The sequence below is a fragment of the Mycteria americana genome, chromosome 7, assembly GCF_035582795.1.
Source record: "Mycteria americana isolate JAX WOST 10 ecotype Jacksonville Zoo and Gardens chromosome 7, USCA_MyAme_1.0, whole genome shotgun sequence".
Lineage (NCBI taxonomy): Eukaryota > Metazoa > Chordata > Aves > Ciconiiformes > Ciconiidae > Mycteria > Mycteria americana.
The window spans coordinates 9,450,353-9,463,096 of record NC_134371.1 but is presented as its reverse complement, the minus strand read 5'-3'; the positions used below and the strand labels follow the sequence as shown (position 1 = coordinate 9,463,096).

Genomic DNA, 12,744 nt, shown 5'->3' with positions numbered 1-12,744 from the left:
ATCTGCAAAAGCCAGGTCTCACAGCCACGTTAAACTTTGGACAACTGGAAGTAAAAGATGGAGTCACTCACACTCAGTACCTCATTTTCTTTGGCTCCCCGACATGAACAGCTCTGGTTTCGACCATCTCGCCCTTCTTGGTCCTTTTCAAAATTGCTGTGTAATCTTTCTCTATAATAACAATACTTTGTACCTAATACTCATAGGTCTGATGGTGTTTAATGTATTTTAAAGATCACACTACTTCCTTACAGGGAAAGTAATAACATAAAATTAGTATAGCTAAAGAAACTTGAGTATAAAGCCGCTGTGTGACCAGGTACGTCACTTCAAAAGATACAGACAAATACTCAGGAAATTCACTTCTTTGAAGAAGAAAGAAAAAAAGAAGGGTAGAGCTTGAGAGACAGTCTTACGGTGTTAATGAAAGAAACTACTGAAATAAGATCTGGTGTTGAAGAAAAGTGACAGAACAAAACATCTTGCATTGAGTTGACTCCAAACGGAGACATGCTGAAGTTAGACCTGTAACAAGGAGTGTATTTAAAATGGCAAAATGAGAAGATGTGAGGAAATACTGAGAAATAAGCTTACAAAAGAACCACCTCCCCCATAGAAAGTGTAATCTGGAATTTTACCGTGGATAATAAAACCAAGAACATGTTTTTTAACATCAATCATTTGCTTTAATATTATAACAAAACAACCAATGAACCTCTGTATCTTATTTCAAAAAGAGGCAGACAGCTCAATAGGAAGAGGCTCGCTTAGGTCATACATAGCTAACCTAAGAAAATAAGTCACTCAACCAACCTAATACAAAGCATACAGAGATACATATCTCCCTTTAGCCAAGGTAACAACCCAACTGTATCCTTTCACTTTCCTTCTGAAAGACTGTTAAAAACATAGCTTTGCTATTTTCAATTTGTAAATGACAGTGTTTTACCCAAGAAAGCACGCATTTGCCCTTTAGAACTGTCACCCTAGAAACAATATCCAAGTATCTGTTAGATTACATGCGAATAAGAAACAAAATCTGAGATAAGTCTTTTGCCCAGCTGAGCTGAGGAGTGGTATGGCCTGAAAAGCCATGGAAAACAACAGAAACTAAGACTAGTGTTATTTTTAATGGTACTGCACAGGTTCAGTCAAGCCTTTTGCCCAGTGAGTACCTGTAATGCAACTTAAACAAAAAGCTTTATCAATGGAGGGCAACATTTTCCAAAGTCTGAAATCGCTTCCCAATAAAGTCAAAAGGATGAAACATTTCAGGGAAGGGGGGGGGGGGGGGGGGGGGGGGGTAAAAAAAAAAAAAAAAAAAATCACACATGGTGATTCCAACTCCTTTTGCTATTTTTATACATACCTTCTGTTAGTTAATTCAAGTTTTGCTCAAATGTTTTGTTCAAACATATTGTTTTGCTGAACACAGCTTTTGCTGTGTTTACTTGAGGCGTGTTGGGAGTGGTGGTGATTGGTTGTTTTTTTAATTTGTAGCGGTATTTAATATCCCTTCCTACTGGTTAACAGAAACTTTTTACAAACCATAAAGTCGAAGAAGCCTGAAAGTGTTACTAAAAACATCAACCACATGTTCACCCGAGCAGAAGTTTGAAGTAAAGATTGCAGTACATTGATTCCCCCCCCAAAAACCTTATTAAGTATGAAATGCAATTAGCGCCTCTGCAGTAGAGTCTCATTTGACAGTTTTAATCAGACCGCCTCCTGGTACAGTCAGGGCTGCTGGGTGACACTTGAGATCTGAAGAGTGTGGGTAAAAATAACCTCTGTTCAACAAGACATGATGAACACCAGACAGCTGAGTCACCTTTAAAACCAATTTTGATTTTCTGTATTAGAAGGAATTATCAAAGAGAGGGGGATAAAGAATTCAAAAATCTGTCTGAAATGTATCTTTCATTGAATATTCTGTAACGTAAACCCTGAGCTTCCTTTTGATTGCTGTCATTGACTACAATATCAATATACAGTCCTCAATCACCTCTGGGAAACTTCAGCTTCATGTAGAGAAGCAACTTTTAATAAAATTTCAGCTCCATTTAAAAAGTATAATTTCTAAGCACCTGTTTCTTACATAGCATCGACCATTACTATTTATGAAAGCTTTCAGTATTATCAGCAAAGCTAAAAATGAGTTAGGCCCCAAATCTGCCACTGAACACATGCAATCTGTGGAGCTTGTGGATGTTATGCAAGACAGCTATAACACCATAGAAAGTTTACTGTCCATCAGACATTCATTTAACAGCAAACTAAACTAGCTAGCGGGGAAATACTGCAAGTTCGTTGAAGTCCACTGACGTAACTGAAACCCTGGGAAAGAAAGTGTTTCAGGAGGACTTTCACACTGATTTTCAGGTTGAGCCTCTACTTTTGAAGCTTTCTCTGAAGATTTTAAAAAGGAGAAAGAGCACCCAGACAATAGGAAAGCAAAACGATTGGCATCTGCTAGCCAAAATATGCAAATGAGAAGGCCAGCTACTGCCCTTTACTACCTCAGTGTGAAAGTAAAAATAAGGGCTCCCGGGAGCGAGCGGGCAAGACCTCGGACAGCCAGAGCCCATTTCCCAGCAGGCAGGAAAGTTTCCCCAAACCCGCAAAACTCCCGTGTCTAAGCCACCAGTTCAGACCGCCTGAAGGAGAAAAACAAATAAACGAACGAACGAACACCGCTACTGCGTTCGAGCCGGCAGCAATTTGCCGTGAGGAACCCGGACCGCAGCAGACCGCGCACCGGCCGCGCACTGCGGGGGCACGGGGCAGGGCCCCCAACCCGCCGCGACCCCCACGCGTGGCGGAGGAGGCACTGCAGCCCGGGCGGGGAGGGCGAGGGGAAACCTGGCTGCAGAGAAAGCCACGGCAGGTGGAGGCAGGCGAGCTAGCAAAGGAGGAGATGCGGGAGATTTTGAAGCCTGAGGGGGAAGCAGCGGTCCGGGGAGAGGGCGAAGGGCTGCCCTCGGAGCGGGGGGGGTGCAGCGGGGAGCGGGGAAGGGGCCGCAGGAGGGGCGGGTTTGCCGCAGGGCGCCGGCTGAGGGCAGGCCGGCAGCCCGCGGCGGGGAGGGGGAGCGGAGGCAGCCGGGGGCGGCTTCGCTGCACTCACAGGCGAGTCGTAGGAGAAGGCACACTCCGTCTTGTAGACCCGGTCCCCTGACTTGGGCACCCGGATCGTGGGCATGTAGGGGACGAGCAGCTCGCCCAGGTCCCCGGCGGCCATCTGCGCATCGCCGCCGCTGAAAAGCGCGGCCCGCTGCATGCTCCCTCTCTCCGGCCGGCCGGCCGACGGCGAGCGGGCAATGCGAGGGCAATGAAGACGGAGGGCAGCCGGGCCCGGGGCAGGACGCGGCGGCGGCAGCGGCGGCGGCGGGAGCCGGGCCCGAGGGAAGGGAGGGGGAGGGAAGATGCTATTTTTAATCCAATGGCAGCGGGAGCGGCACCAGCTGCAGCGGCACTCGGGGGTCCCGGCGAGGGCGGGAGGGAGGGGCAGGGCGGCGGGGGCGGGCCGCGCCCGGCGGCCCCCCGCGGCCTCCGTCCGTCCCTCGGCGGCGGGCGCCGAGAGGTGCCAGCGGGGGCGGCCGCAGGCTCCGGGGCGGCGGGGCCGCTCTGCTGAGGTGATTCCCGCCCCGCGCGCGAGCCACGGGCGACCGTTAGGTGGCAGCCGGCGTCGCGCGGCCGCCCCGCTTCCCCGCCGAGGCCCCGCGGCCGGCACCCGGGGGAGCCGGAGGGGTCGGGCGGCCCTGCGCGGCCGGGTCGCTGCGCTCCCTCCGCGGGGGTGTGCTTACGGGCGGGGGGGAAAGGACCGCGCACGCTTGTTCACGCGTTTTACCAGACAACCTTCATTTCCATGAGGGGAGGATGGGGGCTTCCTCTCCTGGTCTCCATGTGCAGCTCAGAGCAGCTTCCCCTTTGACTAGTAATACGCTAGTACCGGCTCTTCTATTTATTTTTTAAGCAATTAAATACTATATATATATATATAAATTCTCAGCTGCAAGGATTTAGTAACTTCACGTGCCTCAAATAAGACTTTTGACTGCGAAGTCGCTAACCTATAATTAACTGCGGTGCAGTGCCCGTTGGGTACAGATGTCTCCCAGCCTGTACGAGTGAGTCTGTCACGGTCCGGCTATACACGGTGCTGACGGTGGTGTCCGTCGGCGCAGCCCGGTCGGCCCCGGCCTTAGCGGTTCGTAACGTGCCAGGGCAAGCGAGGTAGGTTGGTATGGAGGGACGAGCTGCTGGGATACAGAGCGGGAATGCCCAGCCCGAGATGCCCTAGGAAGCCTGTGGCAGTGCCAGTAGCCAAAACCAGATTTCATGTCTTGAGAGACAGTACCTTTAGCTTAAAATGACCTCTTTTGGCATTTGCTGCGTTTCTCTTTGCTTTTCACTTCGAAAGAATACTGTTAGGGGAAGGAAGAATAGAGTGAAGTAACTTTGTAGGAAAAAAATACTGAAATATTGGTTTTTTTCAAGCAATATCTGCTAATTATTGCATATGCCTGACAGCAGCAGGATTAAAGAAATAACTGATCCATTTAAAATGAAGACATATAATGTAGACAAATAGCCTTCCACCTGTAGTCCACATTATATCCAAGGATTCATCAATCACTTCCAAGCAGGTGATGTGCTAGATTTGCTAGAACCACCTTTTTCCTCAAAAATTAAGTTTCAAAAGGTAGTTCTAGTAAAATCTCAACAGAATTGAAAAGTAAGTTTGTATCCAGCTATGAAGAAACAGGCTGTGAGAGTGAGCAGACCAGTGCAGTCTGTTCTCAGCAATTTTTCTAGCAAAAAATCAAGTGTTGGGAACAATGTAAAATAGCGAGGGCAGAATCTGATGTCAATGAAATGGCTTTAGACTTACTCAAGAACAGACGTTACATCAAAGATTTGTGAGCATCGTTGGATGCTGGATAAAAACCACAAATTAATAGTGTGACCAGACATTTATTTTGCCTGAGAAGGCTTCATGCTTTTTTAATGGCCTCTGATTTACTCAGCACGTATAAACAATGAGAGCCATAATAAGACATACAAGCTGTCTAACCTGAAAGATTGACTCAAACAAAAATGACAAATCAAAGCACTGATACAAAGCCTGATACAAAACAAATCAGAATCTTGCTAATATTTGGCAGTGCTAGGAAACAGCAAACAAGGCGGTTCTTGCTTAAAACAGTCTGTGCAGTGTTGCTTAATGTAAAGAAAGAAATTCATTATGTCTTTTAACAGTTTGAAACCACAAGATGATCAGGGGTTACTAAAGGACTTTAGCTTATTTCCTTAAAAAAGTGGGAATTTTGAATATGGACAGATAGTTTAGGGTCACAAACTGTAAGAGGCACTTTCCATCACTCTCTTAAGGGAATTAAAACCAGAGGAATGCCATGGCCAGTAGAACCTGAGGAAACACATCCCTCTAGTGGCAAAAGTCTGCCAAATAAAGAGAGTACCCTCTAGATTCCATACGTAGTTGTCAGAAGTGGTGTAGAAAAATAGCTGCACAGTTCTGAAAATGCATGGCAGGTACGTGTGTGGATGTCCTCAGGTGCAACTTGCCTTATTCGCCTTATGTGTTTCTTAATTTGTTCTTGGTTAATAACGGTTGGATGGCACATTTCCACTTGTTTTTTTACATAAACTCTTTGGCTTTGCTTTTTTAATTCCAGTTCACTCTGGAAAAGAAGCCTTTGAGTTATCCTGAATGCTATGAGAAACGTTTATCCTTTTCACCTCCAGAACCGCTTATGTGGCCTCTCTACTTTAAACGCATTGGGAGTATAAAGTTTAAAGTTTTCATCTTGAGATTTTGCTGTCAAAACTTAACCTTTTTGGGTACTAAAAGCTGTGTAATCACACAGCAGAAGATGGTATCTGTTCACCCAGCAGTCATAAGATGATCCATAAAAGCCATTAACTAATGTCAACCTATACCATTCTCCCTGGCTTGGTCCTTGCTCTTCAGACATCTAGCAATCCTTTCATAACAACCTTCATTAAGCAGTTTCCTGTTTTTCCCTTCTTCATCTTACCAAGCCTGTTACAGGAAGTAGAAAGCAAACACCAGGATCAATAACTATTGCTAAAAATGTTAGATATACAGCAGTTACTAGGAAAATACTTAGTTTAATATTTGTCCACTTAGATTCTTCCTACTCATGAGAAGCTTTACATGACAGAGCATAGACTTTAGCCTAGGAACTTTGTGATATTTTCAAGAGAACATGAAAGACTTCGCACCCCCTAAAATCACTAAAATGTGAATGTACATGCAACATGCACTTTTAAACGTTTAAGAACTTTTCCCTTGCTTTCTACTCCTACATCTGACAGTATAGATAGTCATAGGTCTAGGCAAGCACTTCTGTCTTAATTCTGCCTTCTGAAAGGCAGATATCTGAGGTCATAAAACCAAAGCCTTGCTAAAATGAATTTTAAAGACTGTCCTCCCCACAACTACTTGGCATGCACTTCTCCATGTCACTAGATATATATATAAAAAACATGAAAATTATGTGACAATGTTAGGTACCTCTCAGTAAGTTTTCCGAAATACTAACGTATTACTGAGCACTGACTGTGTTTTCATCAGTGAAGGTCTGTTCTGCCACACAGGAATGTGTGGTTCTGTTTTAGATCTATTACCATGTACAATAGGAAGCATATATCATAGCAAAAGTACCCGTTATGCTTTTAAACTTCATTTGAGAACAAATCATTAAAAAAACAAGCAAAAAAACCCCCACCCCAGCAGAACAATGTAGGAAGATGTTCTAGAAAGACCAGTTTTTGGATGATCTACACAGAGAAGTGTCCAGTTCTGAAAGATGCACAGAAGTCAGTCATCTTTGGGGTTTTCTGGGGGTTTGTTTTTTTTTTTTTTTATATTGTTGGGGGTTTTTTTGAAGAGTCTCTTTAAGAAGTCTTTTATAGACACAGACTGTATAGGAGGAGAGACTGAAGAAAATGAAAGAGCAGACAAGCATAAATTACACATACACAAGAGGAAAAAAGTTTAAAACTGGTGACAAAACTAGTGAAGAAGCAGCATGTCTGACACTATTAGGGATGAAAGGTATTAACAGATACTTAAAGAGAAACTTTTGACGTAATGCAGAGAAAATGACAACAGATGTTGAACAACAGGCAAGTTGGGAAAAAATAGTGAGAGATGAGCGTGACTACAAGTAATGAGAAAGAAAGTATTTGTCTAAAGTAGATATAATCGTAATATTCCAAAGATCTGAAGGTATTTTTCTTACTTAGTTCATCGTCCACAAATTATCTGACACAAGGCATTGTGAAAGAAAAAAGCCTTACAGTTTCCTGTACCTTTCATTTAAAACTTTAAATACTAGAAATCACATGATGAAGACTAATATTACCAACTTCTTTCACATATATTAGGTCACAAAGCCCGTTCTACATTGATGTTCTGGAGAAAAGGCATAATTGTTGGTAACTGACATAAGGCATTTTCTCTGATTAACAACCTGAACAGCTATACGAGCTTAACTGCCACACAGTTTCTCTCAAATTATCAGAATCAACACAAACATTGTTTTTATTAATTTCCATCGGTAAACAGCAGGATGTATATTACATAGCTCAGTCACAATTTGTCGGTATGCATTTAAGACCATGCATACTGTCTTAAAAATTGTTTAATTGTCAGGCGTGGATTTCATAGAATTGTCAATAAGATTTTTATCAGGTGTTTCATAATGATACCAAGGTCCATCTCCCCTGTGTCTCATCAGTCTGCGTGCCTCCAACTCCATCAGCCTAAAAAAATGAGCAACAGACACACTAAACATGAAGTTTATGGTTTTGATCATACAATGTTTAACATCATTACTGACAACAGCAATGAGTTTAGCTTCCATGGTTTATAAATACTACTGAAACATAGGTAATGCCAAAATATGAAGGTTCAACTAAAACATCCTTCTGTCTCTATTTTTTTCAGCAAGTCATCTCACAAAAGAGTACTAAAAATACTTGCAGGAGTTCTGTCACAGGTTCTTGCCTAGTAAGGGGCTAGACAGTTTTCATACAGCTTTCAACTAAAAATAAATAGGAGCAAGAAAATCAGAAGTAAATGTGATAGTAGAAGGAGCTATGCTGTCTTGGTCCCAATAGCAACAGTTTGTGGTACTCAGAATTTCTTCTACCACCACAGTTTACTCTGAGTAAGTACAGAATAAACTCAGTACAAGGATGTCATTGCTGCCCACAAAATCTTCAACAGCAACAAGGAACATGACCAGTCCTGTAAACCATCATTTAGCTGCTCAATTAAGTGATAAGCATTAGCAGAGGCAAAAAGAGCTGTTCATTTCCTGACTCAGGAAGACAGAGCTATATCCTTTATAAATATGAACTGTTTTGAAGGGACGCTCTTGTTTTACAAGACTGCCCTTGGATTGTTCCAGTTCTGGTAATCTTAATACTGAGAAGGCAGGGACTACAGATACCGGAACTTCACCTTTGCCACCAGCCAGTGCAGCAAGGCCTCAGGGTCAAGTAATACATGAGTAAACTCGTTATGTCAGCATCCAATGCTGTTTGTTAAGCAAGGTAAAAGAGTCAACTACAGTATGTTATCAGTATTTTAAAACCCTCAGCTATGTAACATACCTCAGTTCAGTTTTCTTCGCTTCAACATCAAGCAAAGCCATCTCTTTCTCATAGTTCTTTTCAGGGGGGTCAAGGAAGTAACGAGCTATCCAGCGACTTATAGGGTGCTGGAAAATATAAAAGCAGACATTATTCATGCAATTTCCAAGTAGAAATGTCATCATAACTAAATCATTTTGCATGTTCCCAGTCCTGAAAACATGTCATCAACACTATGGGTGTGGCCATTCAAACCACAATAGTAAAGTTAAAAACATGCTCAACTATTTTTAAGATCAGAACCCTAAAAACCTGTATTTCTTTTGCCATTTTTAAAGCCAAGATAACCTGCAGACTACTATTCTGTAACAAAATTAAAAGTTAATAGAAGACGTGATTTACTTCCTTTCTGTTGGCATAAAGTTCCTTAAACTGCCACTGTAATCACAGAAATGGACTCCAAACCTCTTACCGTAATCAGTAACATTTTAAAGTTTTGCTTCCACATAGAGGTCATTTCACTAGGAACAAAAGTCTAAATGAGTTGAAACAGTCATAATAGTATTGCTAAATTCAATTACTTCCTATCAAAACCAAGAAAGTGCTTGCAGCAAGAAGCCAGGGACTAATGTTAGGAAAATATGAATTAAATGAAAAAAGTATAACCTTGAGTTTCTGACTACAAAAATCTTCAATTCTAGATATAAAAGCAGGTGTGATAATGGACTTTGAAACAACACTAGCAAACAATACAAAAGTAATGTCACTTTAAACTCCAGTATCTTAAGTTGATGTAGTTCCAGAGCAAGACACAAAGACAAAGACTGCATGCTAAAAATAAAGAGAACGGAAGACTGTTCTTACTATTTAGGAATGTTATAAAAGAATTCTTGGCATATAGCTTCAGCAGTTTACTTGCACTAAGTTACAGATTTTTTGCATCTACTTGTGTCAATAAACAGATTTCCTACAGCAACATGCATGTTCCATAAAGCTGAAAAAAAAAGCAAGTTTACCAAAACCGTAACTGCACAATTCAAGTTCTGCTACACTGATACCTAATGGCAGGGATATGGCCATCCTCATTATCATACTCCACACATTTTACTCCCAAAAGTATCATCAAGGGGAAGGCTGTCCATAACATGCCACCCTTTTATATGTTACACTCACTTTGTAGTATTCCCAGTACTCTGGAACGTAACCTTCGGGAATCTCTGCAAGTTCAGCTTCACCTGACAAGGAAAGGAGGAGAGGAATGTTTCATACAAGGTTGTTTTTTTTTTTTTTAAAGTACCTTATATTCTGCCTTTCACATTAAGAAAAGGTCATTATTTCACATGGAGAGTACTTAATCCCTCAATCTGAGCTCTATTCAGAAAAATTGGACTTGTAATTTTTCCAGACACTTTACACTGCATGTATCTAGCTCATAGACTTTAAGCCACAGAACAAAAGGGTGAAATTAGCAGCTATACAGAAGAAATAACTAAGATCAAGTCCACAAAAATGCCCTTTAAAGTATATGAGCTGAAAGCATGGATTTTTCCTAACTTCTCTATTAAATTAATTCCATATTATTACAATAGTAGATTTAAAACACGTATTGCCAAGCAGAATTTTGGCTTTTTTGCTACATAAAAAGCAAGAGTTGCAATGTATGCAGCCTTCTTAAAGAGGTATGTAAAACAAGGTAATACCAGCTTCTCATTTGAATACAGAACTGTTCACTAAACCTCACTAATGTTTGAAAGACTGTCAAAAGATGGAATTTTTCCATTTTTAAAAATGTGGAAAGCTTTTTTAAAAAAGCAACAACTACAGAAAAATAAAAATACTGGGAACATCGTCTATGTACTTACACAATATTACTGTAACTGTTAGGCCTATTTCATGGTCTTCCAAAGAGCAAGTCTTAAAAGACCTCTTTTTTCTATCCAGCATGCTTAGTTTCCATTTAATAATTTTGACTGTGTACTTAGCTTAGTCATGACAGAGTACTCACCAATGAAGATGTTGACATATGTTATGAATAGTGCCACTGGTATTCCTGTCAGAAATATATAGAATCTCTGTATAGGGCATAAAAAGAAAAAGAAACAGTATGGGAAACTCAGAAGCCTGACAAAATTTAGATGAGGTTAGTCTGAAAATGATGTAACAGCCAGTAATTCTTAGATTTGCATTCACAGGTTAGATAGGGATGTTGTACATAAAGACATATTGCTGCTTAGAATGAGTTAATTACCAAACTAGAATACAGAAACAGCGATGCTGTGTCAGTCCATGAGCCTATTTAGTTCAGCTTTCAACCTCCCGGAGAGGTCAGTCTCTGCAGAAGGAGACAGTAACGCTTCCCCTGAATGCCATCTCAGCATCTTGTGATGACTGGCTTCAGCATTTAACTGTAATGAGGCACTAACACCAGTGCAATATAATCCAACATAAATACAACCACTGCTGGCTTTGGTAACTGTGGAAGGCAGATAAAGGAAGCCTGATCACACGAAGGGAGTTGTATCAAGTTGGCTGTTAGCCCTCATAATAGGCTTTACCCGAAACCTAGCTTTTTAGGGGTTGAACTCAGGTCAGGCTTCCTCAGTCTAATCTCTGGTATTAGTGGTTTAGGTAACTGAAGGCAAACCCTGTAGGAGAGTAACCTAATACATTTTAAAAAGGAGGATGGAGTGGAAAGCATTTGTAGGTTACGCATATATGAACACAGACACATAATTTAAGAATGCTACTACAGTATTAATTTGAGTACCTATCACAATCTTTGCCATTTAGCCAATCTTTTTACTTCAGCTGACCCTGATTTTACAACATATGACAAAAAATTCTTTAGGAGGAGGACTGGAATCTCTTGTTTATGTGAATAGTGCCAACCACATTTTAGATGCTGTCATGTAAACAATAGAGAAAATTGTATTTTAGACACCCCTACACCATTTGCAAGGGATGTGTTATACTGAATGTAATAAATTTGTTTCTAACTCACCAACAAGTTCAGAAATCGAGTATCATAAAAACTTGTTGCCTTGATAATAAACATTCTCTTCCCATGGCTGCTGCTATGTCGTACAGGAGCTGAAAATGGAACCAAAGTATTATGTTTTTTTTCCCTTTGGTGCTTGTGCCAGGATAAGGTCAACAACACATGTGGGGGAAAAAAAAGGCAGCACACAGCAGTGGCTGAGTAGTTACGAGCTGGTTTTCTAGAGGATATCAATGTCCCTAAAAGCCTGCCTGAACTAATTGCCTGTTTTGCCAGAATGAACCTATTTTTTTTCTGACTTTAGACGTAGTTATAGTTCTACCTGTAAGTCCCAACAAATAAATCATTGAATGTCATTATACAGGGCCAAGTAAATTCACAGATTAGTATATTAGGAAGTTTGGCCTGCCGCCAGTTTTGATCCATGTTCTACCCAAGAAATGTAATTTCTCAGAGGAGTGCAGATACACGTTGCACCCCTCGAGGGATTTTCCTGCGCGTCGAATGGGTTTCCTACACCTGCTCGGCCAAGGAAGAGCCGCAGCAGCCTGTAATTACCGCCGCCCAGCTCCGCCTTCTGCCCCAGCCCCACAGCCAAGGTAGCGGGGAAAGGCCCGAGCCCAGCGACCGCCCCGAGCCGGAGGCACCCGCCCCGCGCCCGCTGTGCCGCCGAGACGCGGCCCCCGCCTCGCACCGGCCGCGGCGGGCAAGCCTCCCTGAGGCGGCGGGCGAATCTCCCTGAGGCGGCGGCCCCGCGGCCTCCCGCGCCCCTCTCCTCAGGAGGACGCCTCTCCTCCACCCCCCCAAGGTCACCTCGCCCCTGGCACACCCGTCCCCCTCGTTCCCGCCACCGAGGCCCTACCGACGATGCCGGGGAGGCGGGCGGCCCCGGCGATCCAGGGGAGGCGAGCGCCGCCCGCCGCGCCGCTCGCCGCCCGCCGAGCTCCCCAGGCAGCCGCTGCCCGGAGCAGCAGGCTCATGGCCGCCATAGCTGGAACTGGCACGGGGGTGGGACCGACAGCGCCACTTTCCGCGGCGGGGTGAAGCTAGGCAGCCGCCATGTTGACAAAGGGCAGGTCCTTCACTCTCCTTCCGGCGCC

General features: G+C 43.1%; 2 protein-coding genes across 2 annotated transcripts in view; both read right to left on the bottom strand.

The window, feature by feature from the left end:
* Nucleotides 1–3,368, bottom strand: part of USP13 (ubiquitin specific peptidase 13) — a 54,869-nt gene extending 51,501 nt beyond the window's left edge. Inside the window, exon 1 of the mRNA XM_075506935.1 lies at nt 3,125–3,368. Coding sequence (XP_075363050.1) covers nt 3,125–3,277 — 153 coding nt within the window. The 5' untranslated portion in view covers nt 3,278–3,368. The remainder of the gene's footprint in view (nt 1–3,124) is intronic.
* A 4,199-nt stretch (nt 3,369–7,567) lies between these two features.
* On the bottom strand, nt 7,568–12,702 carry NDUFB5 (NADH:ubiquinone oxidoreductase subunit B5). Its single transcript, XM_075506934.1, has 6 exons — nt 12,507–12,702; nt 11,648–11,736; nt 10,652–10,718; nt 9,820–9,881; nt 8,668–8,774; nt 7,568–7,812 (listed from the first exon to the last, which is right to left on the bottom strand). The coding sequence occupies exons 1-6, from the start codon at nt 12,631–12,633 to the stop codon at nt 7,692–7,694; spliced, it is 573 nt and encodes a 190-aa protein (XP_075363049.1). The 5' UTR covers nt 12,634–12,702; the 3' UTR covers nt 7,568–7,691.
* Nucleotides 12,703–12,744: the final 42 nt, after the last annotated feature.